Source organism: Chelonia mydas, chromosome 11 (genome assembly GCF_015237465.2).
Source record: "Chelonia mydas isolate rCheMyd1 chromosome 11, rCheMyd1.pri.v2, whole genome shotgun sequence".
Lineage (NCBI taxonomy): Eukaryota > Metazoa > Chordata > Testudines > Cheloniidae > Chelonia > Chelonia mydas.
Genome location: NC_051251.2, coordinates 58,152,932 through 58,167,254, shown reverse-complemented (window position 1 = coordinate 58,167,254; position 14,323 = coordinate 58,152,932). Strand labels below are relative to the sequence as shown.

General features: G+C 45.3%; 1 protein-coding gene across 1 annotated transcript in view; it reads right to left on the bottom strand.

The window, feature by feature from the left end:
* Positions 1–14,323, bottom strand: part of LOC102932261 (aldehyde oxidase 2-like) — a 98,639-nt gene that overhangs the window by 40,557 nt on the left and 43,759 nt on the right. The window contains 5 exon segments of the mRNA XM_037912807.2: positions 7,612–7,736; positions 10,217–10,313; positions 11,136–11,255; positions 11,309–11,318; positions 12,451–12,620. Coding sequence (XP_037768735.1) covers positions 7,612–7,736; positions 10,217–10,313; positions 11,136–11,255; positions 11,309–11,318; positions 12,451–12,620 — 522 coding nt within the window.

The following is a 14,323-nucleotide window of genomic DNA, read 5'->3' as shown; positions in this document are numbered from 1 at the left end:
ACAGCATGAACCTGCCCCATTAGCACCATGATGCATGCATTGGCAGGGCCCCGTGCCTTCAGAGAAATCTGTGTCCATGTCCTGATCACTCACATGACCACGCTGATGTCGCCTCCTTGCCCGGTATCGCTCTGCCAGGTTCTGGTGTTGCATATACTGCTGGATAATGCGTGTGGTGTTTAATGTGCTCCTAATTGCCAAAGTGAGCTGAGCGGCCTCCATGCTTGCCTTGGTATGGCGTCCGCACAGAAAAAAGGTGCGGAACGATTGTCTGCCGTTGCTCTGACGGAGGGAGGGGCGACTGACGACATGGCTTACAGGGAATTAAAATCAACAAAGGGGGTGGCTTTACATCAATGAGTATTTCAGGCAGGACTTCACGGAGGGTTCCAATAAGAAATGGTGCACCTAAGTAATTGTTCTTATTGGAACAAGCAGGTTGGTCTGGCCTCTGATTGATACATGGCTAGATTTACCTCGCTGCACCTTCTCTGTGAGTGACTGCAGTGTGACCTAGAGGAATGAGTCCCCTAGATGGGGGAGGAGGGGAAGCAAATGAGTACAAAACAAACCTGGTCTATTTCTTGTTTTGATCCACTCCATCTATCTTTTACATCTTTGGCTGGCAGCAGACGGTGCAGAAGGACTGCAAGCCATCCACATCTCATGGCTGCTCAGCAGAAGATGATACAGTAGGACTGCTAGCAATCCGTGTCGCCTGCCTGCTCACCATAAGATGGTTCAATAGGACTGACTGCAGGACTAAAGAGAATGACCTGATCAAGTCACTCCAAATTTAGTCCCTGCGCCCATGTCTGCCCAGGCGCTCCTGGCCAACGCGGCCAGAAGCATCTCGGACATGACGATGACGGCTACCAGTCCTACTGTACTGTCTGCTACCACAAGGCAAGGGGTTGCTGCTACTGTGTAGCAATGCAGGACCATGTCTGCCAGCACCCAGGAGACATACGGTGACGGTCACCTGAGCGGGCTCCATGCTTGCCGTGGTATGGCGTCTGCACAGGTAACTCAAGAAAAAAGGTGCGAAATGATTGTCTGCTGCTGCTTTCACGGAGGGAGGAAGGGAACGGGGGCCTGACGATATGTACCCAGAACCACCCGCGACAATGTTTTAGCCCCATCAGGCATTGGGATCTCAACCCGGAATTCCAATGGGCAGCGGAGACTGCGGGAACTGTGGGATAGCTACCCACAGTGCAACACTCCGGAAGTCGACGCTTGCCTCGGTACTGTGGAAGCACTCCGCCGAGTTAATGCACTTAGAGCATTTTCTGTGGGGACACACACACTCGAATATACAAAACCGATTTCTAAAAAACCGACTTCTATAAATTCGACCTAATTTTGTAGCGTAGACATACCCAGTCTCTGATATGGTCCTGGAAAGTGTGACATGCATTATAGATGGCCCAATGTTTCAGCACGTTGCTATTTAGTGAGGCCATCTACTCCAACCACAGCCCCTATACTTTCAGCGATCCCAGGTGCACCCTCCAACCCATCAGGGAGGTGTTGGTAACAATCAACTTGGTTGGTGAGGGCCACATAAAGGGAATACCTTGGCAAACATTTTCTGAACGCATCCACCACTGCAAGGAGTACAGGAGCAGTGGAGGAAGATGACCCCGTCTTTCTAAAGCGGCAGTAGTCAATATGATTGCTCTCTATAAATATATCAGAGGGATAAATACCGGAGAGGGAGAGGAATTATTTAAGCTCAGTACCAATGTGGACACAAGAACAAATGGATATAAACTGGCCACCAGGAAATTTAGACTAGAAATTAGACGAAGGTTTCTAACCATCAGAGGAGTGAAGTTTTGGAATAGCCTTCCAAGGGAAGCAGTGGGGGCAAAAGATCTATCTGGCTTTAAGATTAAACTCGATAAGTTTATAGAGAAGATGGTATGGTGGGATAATATGGTTTTGGTAATTAAATATTCATGGTAAATAGGCCCAATGGCCTGTGATCGGATATTAGATGGGGTGGGATCTGAGTTACCCAGGAAAGAATTTTCTGTAGTATCTGGCTGATGAATCTTGCCTATATGCTCAGGGTTTAGCTGATCGCCATATTTGGGGTCGGGAAGGAATTTTCCTCCAGTGCAGATTGGAAGAGGCCCTGGAGGTTTTTCGCCTTCCTCTGTAGCATGGGGCACGGGTCATTTGCTGGAGGATTCTCTGCTCCTTGAAGTCTTTAAACTACAATTTGAGGACTTCAATAGCACAGATGTAGGTGAGAGGTTTTTTGCAGGAGTGGTGGGTGAAATTCTGTGGCCTGCGTTGTGCAGGAGGTCAGACTAGATGATCATAATAGTCCCTTCTGACCTAAATATTTATGAATCTATGAATTATTTTTTGTCAAGGTCCAAATTTCTTGGTCAAGGTATAGTCAAGGTCCAGACTCCAGAGAAAATAATAATAAAAAAATAATGATAATTACATAAAAAGATTCCAGGGTCCGTTCAAAAGCATCTGGTGATCCAGATACAGCCTGCACTCTGCATATTGACTACCCCTGGTCTAGAGGGTGAAGAGTGGGGTAGTAAACTGTCCTGAGCCACATCTGAAGGGGGGCTAAGGCACAGCCTTGCAAACTGGACCACCTGAATGTGGCACAAGACCCTCAGACACATCTGAACTGTCGTGGAAGGCTGAGACTGAGGCAAAGGTAACGAATTCTCTGACAACATTTGGCTGGCAGACACGCTTTTGACATACTGGGATCTAACAGGGCCCCAATGAACTTGATTTTCAAGAGGGAGCCTTGGTTGACTCTCCAGTGTTCAGGATGAGCATGGTTGAGCAAGCGTAGTGTGGTGCTGACATATGCAAGAACTTCCACTCTGGATCTGCCCCTAAGTAACCAGTCATTCAGATATGGGAATATGTGAATTCTCTTCTTCCTGAGATACACAGTAACAATGACCATGCATTTGTTAAAACCCAGAGGCAGAAGAGAGGCTGACTGGAAGCACTGTGTATTGAAAGTGGTGCTCTGCCATGACAAATCAAATCAAAGGAACTTTCTGTGGCTCGGCAAAATCGTCACATGAAAGTAGGCATTCTGAAGGTCCAGAGCAGCAAACCAGTTGTCCTGAGACAATGCAGAAAGGGTGGTTTATGGAGTCACCATTCAGAACCTCATGTATCTGATATATTAGTTGAGGCCACAAAGGTTGAGGATGAGTCTTAACCCTCCCTTGGATTTGGGTACCAGAAAGTACTGGGATTAGGAGCCATGACCCCATGTTCCAGTGGAACCTTCTCCACTGCATCCAAAGACAGCAGAAAACACACCTGCTCAAGGAGCAGTATCTCTTGAGATGGGTCTGTGAAAAGGGAGAGGGAAGGAGGGTGGGGAGGAGGTGTGGAGAGGAACTGGATGGCATAACCCAATCTGACAGTGCTTAGGACCCAGCTGTCAGTGATGATCAAGCCCCAAGCATTATGAAATCAGGCCAGCTTGTCCCCATAGGTGGGGAGATGAGGAGGGAGGAGTAACGACTAGAACAGTGCTTTGGACCAAAGAGTCACAATGGGCGCTTGGAGGATGCTGGACGAGGGCGTGTGGACTGGCTGAACCCCGAGCCCGACTACTTTCTCCTGTGAGATCTATCCCTCTTTATATGGTAGTCCTGCTGCCTTGGAGGAGGGAAAGGCTGCCCAAACATGCACTGGGCGTGGTACTGCTGAATGCTATCATAGCACCTCTGCGCCACAAGCATGTACGCCCCCAAGGACTGCAGGGTAGCCCTAGAGTTCTCGAAGGGAGTATCGCATCTCGTCAGTCTTGTCTGAAAATGGTGTTTGGCTGTTGAAGGGCAAATCCTCAATGGCTTCCTGGACATCAGGGAAAATGCCTGAATTTTGCAGCCATGAAGCCCTCCTCATGGTGACCATGGAGGCCATCACCCTGACTGATGTGTCTGCAACATCTAGTGTGGACTGCAAGGACATCTTAGCCACTAAGCATCCTTCAGTTACAAATGCCTGAAATTCCTCTTATGAGGACTCAGACAGCTAGTCTGCAAACTTTGACATAGCTGTCCAGTTAACAAAATCATACTGGACAGCAACGTTTGCTGGTTACCAATTTGCATCTGTAAGGAAGAGAAGGTGCAAATCTTCCTGTCCATGAAATCCATTTGTTTAAAGTCCCTTTCCTGGCGGGGTAGATTTAAACCTGCTCTGCTGGGCTCTGTCATTCACCACAGTTACAACTAAGGAATTTGGGGCCAGATGGGGAGTAAACCCCTGAAATACCTGCTCGGGAATGAAATAGTGCTTTTCCACATGCTTAGCTGATGGTGGTACTGAAGCCGGCATGCTAGAGAGGGCCTTAGCTGATTCAAGCAGTGAATCATTGATAGGGCAGGTGACTCTCCCAGGGGCAGACGGCTAAAGGATGCCCACTAATTTGTGGGTGTTCTCTTGCAACAACACCATTTGGATACCACGGGAAGCAGCTATGCACCAAAAAATGTCTTGGTATGCCTTAAAATCCTCTGGTACTGAAGGGAAGGATGTATCAGGCAGCATGGAATCGTCTGGAGATGAAGACAAGGCCCTTAACTAGGCTAAAACCAGATGCTGTTCCAGGGCTGATGGACCTGGATGGGATGACTCTGGAGGCTCTCCAGGGAGAAGGACCGCTGGTGCCTGGCTGATGGTCACCACCACAGACCTGGCTGGCAATCTCGCCTTTGAGCGAGACGAAGAGCAGGACCTCCGTGAACGAGGAGCATCCTATGGAGCCCATGGAGGTCACTGGCAGGATAAGGCATTGGTGGCCAGTAGGTGCCAGGCCAGGGGCCTCTGTCCCAACCATGAGACAAGCGCCAATCCCAGTACCCTTAACAGTCCTTTGATGGCCTCCAATGATGGTCAGGAGATGGAGAGTGGGAGGCTGACGACCCAAACTCGACACTGAGGAGCCTCTGGACCTGTGGGATAAGGGCGGAGCAAGACCAGAGGCAGCGAGTAACCAGTTGTTGTCCAGAATGAGGCAGGAAGTGGTGCTGCCAACGGAACCAAGCATACCAGTGCCAGAAGTGGTGTCAGTCCCTAGTGTCTGCAGGTACTGATGTCAAAGGTGGTGAATGCCACCACAGTAACATTTGCAGTGCTGACTGCAGCAGTGCCAAGGAGATTCCCGGTACCAAGAGCCTCTTTACCGATCCCGGTGCGGGCCCTGCTTCCACAATCTGTGGAAGGGGAACAATGGGGTGCGGTGTCTAAAGACCTGAGGGTTCAGCAGCTCATTCAGTTGACAAGGCTATAGATGACGCAAACCTGGCAAAGTCCTGGAACAAAGGAGAGGTTGGGATCAAAAGACAGAAGGTCTGTAGCTGCCTGGCACACCACTGATGTAGACAATCAATACTGGCATCCCTATTGTCAGTACTGGAGTCAATGGATGCCTGGGGGCTGGAACCAGAGTCAACGGTACAGGGTTTCTAACCTCCCTACTTGGTACCGGGGAAGGCTTAGAGGTAACCGTGCCACCCTGTGTGCCCATATGAACTCCATGCCACTCCACGCTTTTCCTAGGGAAGTGGAAGAGTCCCCCTGAGACCTGGAGCAATTTCAATCAGTCCTACGTGACCTTTTTCTTGGTTCAGTGTTACAAATTATATCTGAGAGGACACGCACACAACTGCTGCAAATTACACCTGGTAGGACAGGCACACAACTGCTACGAATAATCCCTGATAGGACACGCACACAAATGCTACGAATTACACCTGGTAGGTCATGCACAGTTCGAATCTAGGCTGAGGCACATAAACAAAGTCCACAACTGCAGAGTTCCCAAAAAACACTAAGTTTATTACGCTCGAGTGTGGTGCCCCACTGCTAGCCAGGAGGGGACCCCAAATACAGATTATACAAAGGTTATATACTTTTTAGCAAAGCATGTTGCCCTCGTACATCGGAAACCTTAGCCAATAAACAAACCCTTTTCTTATCTACCACCTATCCCTTCCTCAGTGCTAAACCAGTATGTTAATTACACAGCATGGTCCTAAAGCCATGCATCAGTAACTTTTATTATCAGGATGGGAGGCCTTACATCAAAGGCCAGGAGATAGGGAGTTAGGGACTGACATAAAAACAGATACTGGGAGTCAAGGCAGGCTGGAGACAAGGAGGAGGATTTTCACAGGAATGCTGTATCTAAGGAACACGCCTCCTGGTGCATGATGTGCTTGTTTTTAGACAATGGTGGGCCCCAAACCAAAATGGAGTCACATATGCTTTTCCTTAACATCAGTCAACAGGGAACGGCTCCTCAGTTTCTTCGGAGAGGCGCCCTATCCGGAATGTGAAACGGCAGCACACTCAGAACCCAAGGGTGATCTCCGACCTGACGAAGGCCGCTGTGCCGAAGCAGGGTGCACGGCCTGTCTGAGCAGGTGCTGTTTCAGCCAAAGGTCCGGAGACACTTGAGTCCAATCTGCAGATCTCACAACGCTCTTTAATGTAGGCCTCGCCGAGGCAGATCAAGCACCACGTGTGGGGATCGGTGTTGGGGGTCACTCCCCCACATGAAGGAGAATATTTAAACCCCAGTGAGAACATCACAGAGGAAAACTAAATTAATACAACTCACACTACTCTACCTAACACTAAGGGTACTACTAACTATGTACAACAAGAGAAAACATAAATTAGCTGAGGAGTTGTGAGGTTAAAACCACACACAGAGCTCCGTCTAAGAAGGAACTGAGGGAGGGTTGGGACTGTACTGCCTCATGTAGCCAGGGGAGGGGCTATGGTCACAGGGTGTGAGCGCCGCTCCTCTATGGGTATTGCTAGGCAAATTCCTCCAATTCCGATGGGCTGGGCACACACACACGGCTGCATCTACTTGGAGAACTGAAAATTGTTCCTTCCTACAGGCCCTGGCTCAAATTCTGCTCAGTTAGAACAGACCCTGCAAACCCTGTTTTACATGAGTACTCTTCATTCATGCACATAGTCCCATGACTTCAATGGGACTACTCACATGAGTAAGTCAACTTGCTTAAATAAGTGTTTGGAGCATCAGGTCCCGACACCACTACTACCTCACTGACTTCAGTGGGGTTTGACCAGTGTAATTGGGACAGAATTTGACCTCCATCAACACTATTCTAAAATTGTGTTATCTGGAGCTGTATTTAAACATCATTCTTGCTATTGCAGATCTCTACTAACAGTATTCTCCTGTGTAGTGTTGACAGCGAGGTACAATGTTATGAACCAATTTACAAAACTATGTGATAGGATTGTGGGGGTGTGCAGGGGGAAACAGATTAGTACCATTCTGTACATCAATTGGCAATATACTTCATTCATGTCTACCCTGGACTGGGAGCTCAAGGGAGCATCTTGCTTGCAAGAACCATTATTACAGCACTAGTGCAGACAGGGCTTTATTACCCAACAAGGCCCAAGTCAATTAATCTGCATTGGGAATTTCATCAGACTGCTGTAGGACAAACACGGAAAGCCTGAACTCCAGGTCTTGGCAAGGCCTTGCAGTCCACCCTTAAAGTTATTTGGATGGAGAAGAAATTGCTATCCAAAACTGCATTGTATTACCTGTACACGTGCTGCATCCTGAGTGGACACATGCACATCCATTTCGTTATCCTCTCCTCTTGGAACGACAAGTACATTGTTAGTTTCCAGGTAAAAGTGTTCTTGTCCTCCAATGTGGATTTCACCTGTTATAGTCAGAATCACAGGAAAAGTGTCAGTGGGTATTTACAGCCAAATGAGATCAGGAGATGTGTGTGTGTGTGCAAGAAAGTTTTGCACAGAACAAAAATAAGTATTTCCTTTCTTTTTATGATTTTGCTATATCTCGTTTTTCTAACTTGCTTCTGTGGGAGCCTGATGTGTTTATTTGGAGCAAATCTCTCTATTCAACCATCTAATCCTTGCATAATTTTCTTCTCCTGGGTAAGGGTGGTGTCAGTTTAATATCTGATACATTCCCCCATCAAGGGATCTGATACTGTAGCTCTGTTCCATCTCTAGCTACTATAATCTTACTGTAACCCTTTCTCCTTTTCAATTTCTCTGTAAGATGAGGAAAACTTCCCATCTTGTTTCTTTTCCCTTCCTTTCCTACTTGTCCTCTTTGTATTTGTATGCCACTCGCCTATTGTGATTGCCCTTTGTTCTGCCTAGTCTAGGCACTTTCCTATTATGTCCTTTTCCTTACATGAATGGAAATCCATCAGCACATTACAAAAGCTCTTTTTGTTGATACTCTGTATTTCTTCTCCTTTGTAGCGAGTCTGGGTTGATGTTGCACTAGCAGTCACCTGTGAGGCATGTAGCAGTATTAGGGTTCACAGCTGCAGCCACAAGAGGGCGACATGATCAAGGACATCAATATGTATGTTGTGTAATGTTCAGTGACAAAAAGGTGACTATCATACACACTGGAACAGAGACGACAGTAGAAGGCAGTGGGGGTAATATACACTGAAGGAGGACAAACAGCAAGACAGGCACACAAACATGTATTTACTGTCTGGGTCTTTATACTGAGCTCATTGGCTCATTACAGAGCTGCATTCTTTAGTCTGCAGGTCTTGGTAGCTTAAAAATTTTTCTTTAGTTAGACATCTCTAAATGTGAATTCTACTGTAATGACTAGCCTATGTGTATGACTAGCCTCTGCTGGATGGAAGCGAAACTACTCAGTTGTATGTCCTAGGTCCTGTACTGTTAAAAGCAAATGGAGATTCTCCTTTAGCTGAAGGGTAGGAACATTTGCTTTTGGAACAGAGTTCAAGCTTCATTTCAGGTGACAACAGCATGTGGAACAGTGACAATCATGAAATCCTAGATAGTCACAGATCTGTTGCTATATTTTTTTAAGACAATAACATATACATATATTCTTCTGTAACCTCTGATAAAACATTATGTAGCTACTTCAGCTCATAGTACTTCTTAACAAATCACAGATATTGCTATCCCTCTTGCAACGAAGTACACTACAGGGACTATTTCACCATTAGTGAAAGAATGCTGTCAAAAACTGTGACTAAAGAAGGCACTGATCATTCCTTCCAGAGGAATGAGCACTGGATTTGAAGGGCTTAAGCCTGCAATAAACCCTGCAATTCAAGGCCTAGGTCCGTGATTTAGCACATATTTGTCAAAAGGCATTGGTCCCCTGCTGAATAAAGAGAAAAAGAATCCCTCCAAAGGTGCTGTAAGTACGGAAACAGAGGAATATCTTTGGTGATTTGGTGAAGTACTGCGGCAAGAATTTACAAAATAACATTTCAATAAGTGCTACTGAGAGGTAGAGAAGACACCAGCAATGTTAAAATCTTTCACTGAGTTGAGTGTTTGCAGTCTCTGTTTTAAGATATCAGAAACAATAATTATATGTGAATTAAGTGATTAAAACATATACTCAGAGCTTTTTATTCAAAGTACAGTAAAACAAACAAAATCAGTGCCGAATCACTGAGCTCTGAGTCTTGTTTTAAAAGTTGTCAATTTCTTCATAAGCCAAAAAGCTAGTTCTTTTGTTTTCTTTATTAAATCTTATTTTGTGAGATCCCATACCCCTTAAATAGATGGAGTCATCTACCATAAGACATTTAATTCATTGTTCTATTTTGGGCTATATTATTTTAAGGATGAATATAAGTCCTCTCTGTTACCAGTATAATCTTTGGGAAGAGATTTTTTGTTTGTTTGTTTCAAAAGAGGCCAAAGGCTCTCCCTCTGTTTTAATAAAAGTGAAACGTTGATTGATCTGCCATCTGAGTCGCATTGGGGCAGTTGCTGTCTGATCTCTCATCATCCCTAGGGTTTATCTTGAGTCAAAATGAGTTTGAATTGGCGGGGGGGGGAGGGGGGGGGAAGGAGGGCTAAGCTAACATGTACTAGCTAAGCCTGATCTAAAAGTGACCTTTTCCCTAGAGGGTAACATGCACCTTTAGCTCCATTTTAGCGGGTTGAGTTCTACCTACGAAAATGGCTGTGTTTAGGTCAATCTGAAATTGCACATATTAGTTAAACCGAGTCTAAACTTTGGCTCTTTTCCTAGTCATAACAAGCCCAAGGTAAGCTCCTGTGAGAACGCTACTGAAGTTCTAATTTGGCCTGAAACACCTGTTGGAAATCAGACTCAATCATCAGGACTTCCCACCTCGTGCATGCAGCAATTTACCTTCAATAATTTCATCAGCAGACTTAAATCCTTCTTCAATATTTTCTTGTTCTATTTTCTTTTCTTTTCCAAAGTATGAATTGTGCTTTATTGCATCCTGCAGCAAGAAAAGAACCCGTACAACTCAACTGCAGTTCTGCCGACAGCACTAAGGGTTGTTGTTTTGTATAATTATTTCTTATCTATCCAACTGCCACCTTGCATAGACAGATGTGGGTACTAGACTCAGTGGGACAATATCTACTTTGTAGAGACAGCTTTCTGTGGTTGCTGGTTTTTTCTGCAGTTCTCATTGTCCTCTGCTTTCCCATAGCCTAGAAATACTAAAGGTAGAATGTGAGTGTGCGTGTGAGTATGAGAGAAGAGTACTAAAGGTAGGTAGGTAGATAGGTAGGTAGGTGTGTGTGTGTGAGAGAGAGAGAAAGAAAGAGAGAGAGAGAGATCCGGCCTGATTCTGCGAGAACCTCCCCAAATCAAACACTGATCAGGATACGTGGTACCAAATCTCCAGCTAGAGTTGGCTGGTGTCACACTCGATTTCAATTGATTTGTACTGATTTATACTGACTCCAGCTGAGAATCTAGCCCATGGAGAGATGGAAGTGCTCAGTGCACATTTTTGTGTTATACTGCCTTGCTGTGCATCTCATCCCTGTTGTGCAAAGATTAGCCTCTGATACATTAGATGAGCAGGCAACCGCTAAGCAAAAAGCAAAGACTTTTATGCTTCCAAAAAATAAAAATGTGCAAGGGATTTTTACACTATGAGATCAGAACCTAAACCCACCCCCACTAAACAAACCTACATTTGACACCAAATTAAAACCCAAAGCCCGACAGAGTCCTGCACAAGTAGATAAACAGTGAGTGAAATGATATAACATCTTAACAACACAAGGAAAAAGAGTTGGATTATTACCTCAATGGTCAGTACTGGCTCCCGATCTTCATACTCTATCTTCACTTTTTGAACCCCTCGCTTTGCCTGAACAGCTGACTCTGCAACCACAGCACAGACAATCTGATCCACGCAGATCACCTGCAACACGCCCAACACATAAACTGGAGAAAACACTGAGTTGATTCCGTTACCAAATGGTGACTGTGTATGGGAGAGGGGTTATGTTCAGATAATCAGTGCCTTCATATATGCTGTGAGAATTTGTCTGAGAGCAGACCATATTTCATTAAATGTGAGAAGTGCTATTGGCAACAAGCATCTGTTGCTGATAGCATTTCTAGCATTAGAAATACCACTGACATTTGTGATCTTGAGACTACAGTGGGAATTTTCCCTGATCCCAGCCACTGGTGGCCAGATTACCCTAAATTGAGCAGGAGTAAAAGCTACATCAGCACAAATCACACCTTTCCTTGTCTACACCAGGGGTTTGCACTCATGCATCTATGTCAGGGCCGGGCATATTCCCAGGAATATGTCCCATCATGACATATTCCCAGTGCAGCTACAGCCCAATATTTGGCAGTAAGGGAAAATCAGGGTGCAAGATGCCAGTGCACACTCAGGAGGGAAAGAGAATGGCTGACAGGAAGAGGGTGTGGGTGAAGAGGAGAATAACCAAAGACAGCAAGAATGGAAAAGGGGTTAGAAGTCCATAGCAAGAGGAAGAGTGAGGAAGAGAAGGAAAGGGAAGGAGTTCAGAGTCAGCTGGGAAGGAAGAAAAACACTGACTAGAAGAGACAGAAAATGTGAGCTACAGGTGCTTTGCTGCTTTTACAGATCCAGACTAACATGGCTACCCCTCTGATGACTGATAACAGTGAGTGTAGGAATGAGTAACTGAATGGCACTGCAGTACCAGCATGCTTTAACAAGGTGGTACCGTGAAGAGGACATGGCACAAAACCTTATGTAAGACCAGACCTTCAGAGGGACATTCTGGAAAACCAGGAAGTGAGCAACAGTCATTGAGGAATCTTTAAACTGAGGCAGCTACAAGGAACCTGTCCCCAGCTGTACATTTTTCTTCTCTAGACAATAAGACCCCATGTTTAAAAGTATTAGCTGCTAAGACTCCCTCTTTGCATATGAATTACACTTTCATCCACCCCTTGTTTTCTGATTTCCTTTTCCACCATGCTCTATTCCAGCCCTAATCCAATAAAGCTGAACATGCTTCATTAGTATGACCCACATCTGTTTAAAAAATGGAGGAACCATCTAAGTGACCTCATACTGTAACATTTTTCTTACATCTCCTTTATTTACTTACACAATCTTTGCGTGGGCTCTGGAACTGGTTACCACAGCCAGGAAAAGCTCTTCATCCACAGCACGAATGTCATTGCAATAAACAGCTTCACCAGTGGCGTGCTTAATCCCAGACTGGTGCATGATGGGACGTCCTACTGGATCTTAGGGAGGCTGCACTGGGTCTACATCCTGTTCAATAAGAACGTGACAAAACACTAACTACAGAATGCCTTATTTATGAATGCCTTCTGAAATCATTTTGCAATTAGAGTGTGTCATTAAACACCCATTGAAATTGCCCAGATATTGTGGCATTAATAGGTAACAATCTAAACCCAAAATTCTACATAGTCATTTATTTATTTATATTACCTTGGCAACTAGTGACCCCAACTGAGTGGGCAGCTGGCCAAAAAAGCCAATGGGAAGGCTAGAACTTTTTAAAACTGAAACAAGACTCCCCTTTAGTCAGTCTGTGGCTGTTCTCCCGGAGAGCAGGGACAGGGCTGAAACTATGCTGTAAAAAGCTTTAAGCGAGGTATGAAAAATCATCAGTATCATACCTAGAAACTACTCATTGAAAACCCCAGATATGTAAGTAGATCAGGAAATGTCTAGGAAGATGCAATTAGGTTTTTCTTTTATTTCTTTATGGCTTGTGCTAACCCCCAAATGCTTTTGTTTTGCTTGTAACCATTAAGCTGGACCTCAAGAAAACCATTCTTGATGCTTAATTATTATATTTGCTCTTTTTAAATCTAGCAATAGCCTAAGTTTGCTGTTCTTATGTTATGTTCTTGTATAGATTAGCCTAACAAAACTGCTCTCATTCAGGTTTCTACTAATTAAATCCTGGTCAACCTTCCCTTCTGCCATTTCAGAGTCCTGAATTAATAGCATTGAAAATTTGGGTGCCTGTAATTGCAACCTTAGTCAGTACATAGCTCTGGTGCTCTTTGCTGCTGAGCTGCTAAGGCACTTCCCTGAGAGAGACAAGGTGAGTGAGGTGATATCTTTTACTGAACCAACTTCTGCTGGTGAGAGAGACACGCTTTTGAGGTTACACAGAGACCTGAAGAGCTTGTCTCGAAAGCGTGTCTCTCTCACCAGCAGAAGTTGGTCCAGTAAAAGATATTACCTCACCCACCTTGTCTTTCTAATAAGCGGAGACCAACACAGCTACAACAACATTGTATACAGTGATACACTTGACATAGCCTGAAACAACCCAGCTATGAGAGATGGTTAAAGATTTACTGTCAAAAGTTTTTTCTATGGAACATTGTATTTTTGACTAAATGAAACTTCCACAAAAATTATTAGCTTTTCTCAAAAATTTTCAATTTTTCATGAGAAACCTGGAAGCAAACATTTTCAGCTGAAAAAGAGTGCTTAAAACGGCTGAAAAGTGAAAAAAGGGTTAGTTTTCAGCACTTTTGGTTTTCAGACAAAAACATGACATTTTCTGTTGAAAATCTCAATGACAATGAAAAAAATTAGCTTTTGTGCACCCACTGGCAGCCAAGCTCCCTCTGCCCCACCTCTTCCTCCTCCTCCCCCAAGTGCGCTGCATCCCTGCTCCTCTGCCTACCTCCTCCCAGTGCTTCCCGCCCAGCTGCCACCACACAGCTGTTTGGCAGCGTGCTGGGAGAGATGGGGGAGGAGCGGGAACATGGCACACTTGGGGAAGAGATGGGGGCTCGGATTTGGGGAAGGGGTTGGAATGCGGGTGGGGCCGTATGGAAGGGGTGGGGCTGGAGGCAGAAGGCAGGTTGAGCACCCAGGGAAAAGCAGGGATGTTGGCACCTATGCTCAATGGGAACCGTATCCTGAAATAAATATTTCCCAAACCCCCCTCTTCTGGCCTTCAAACAACCTCCCAAGCTCATCCT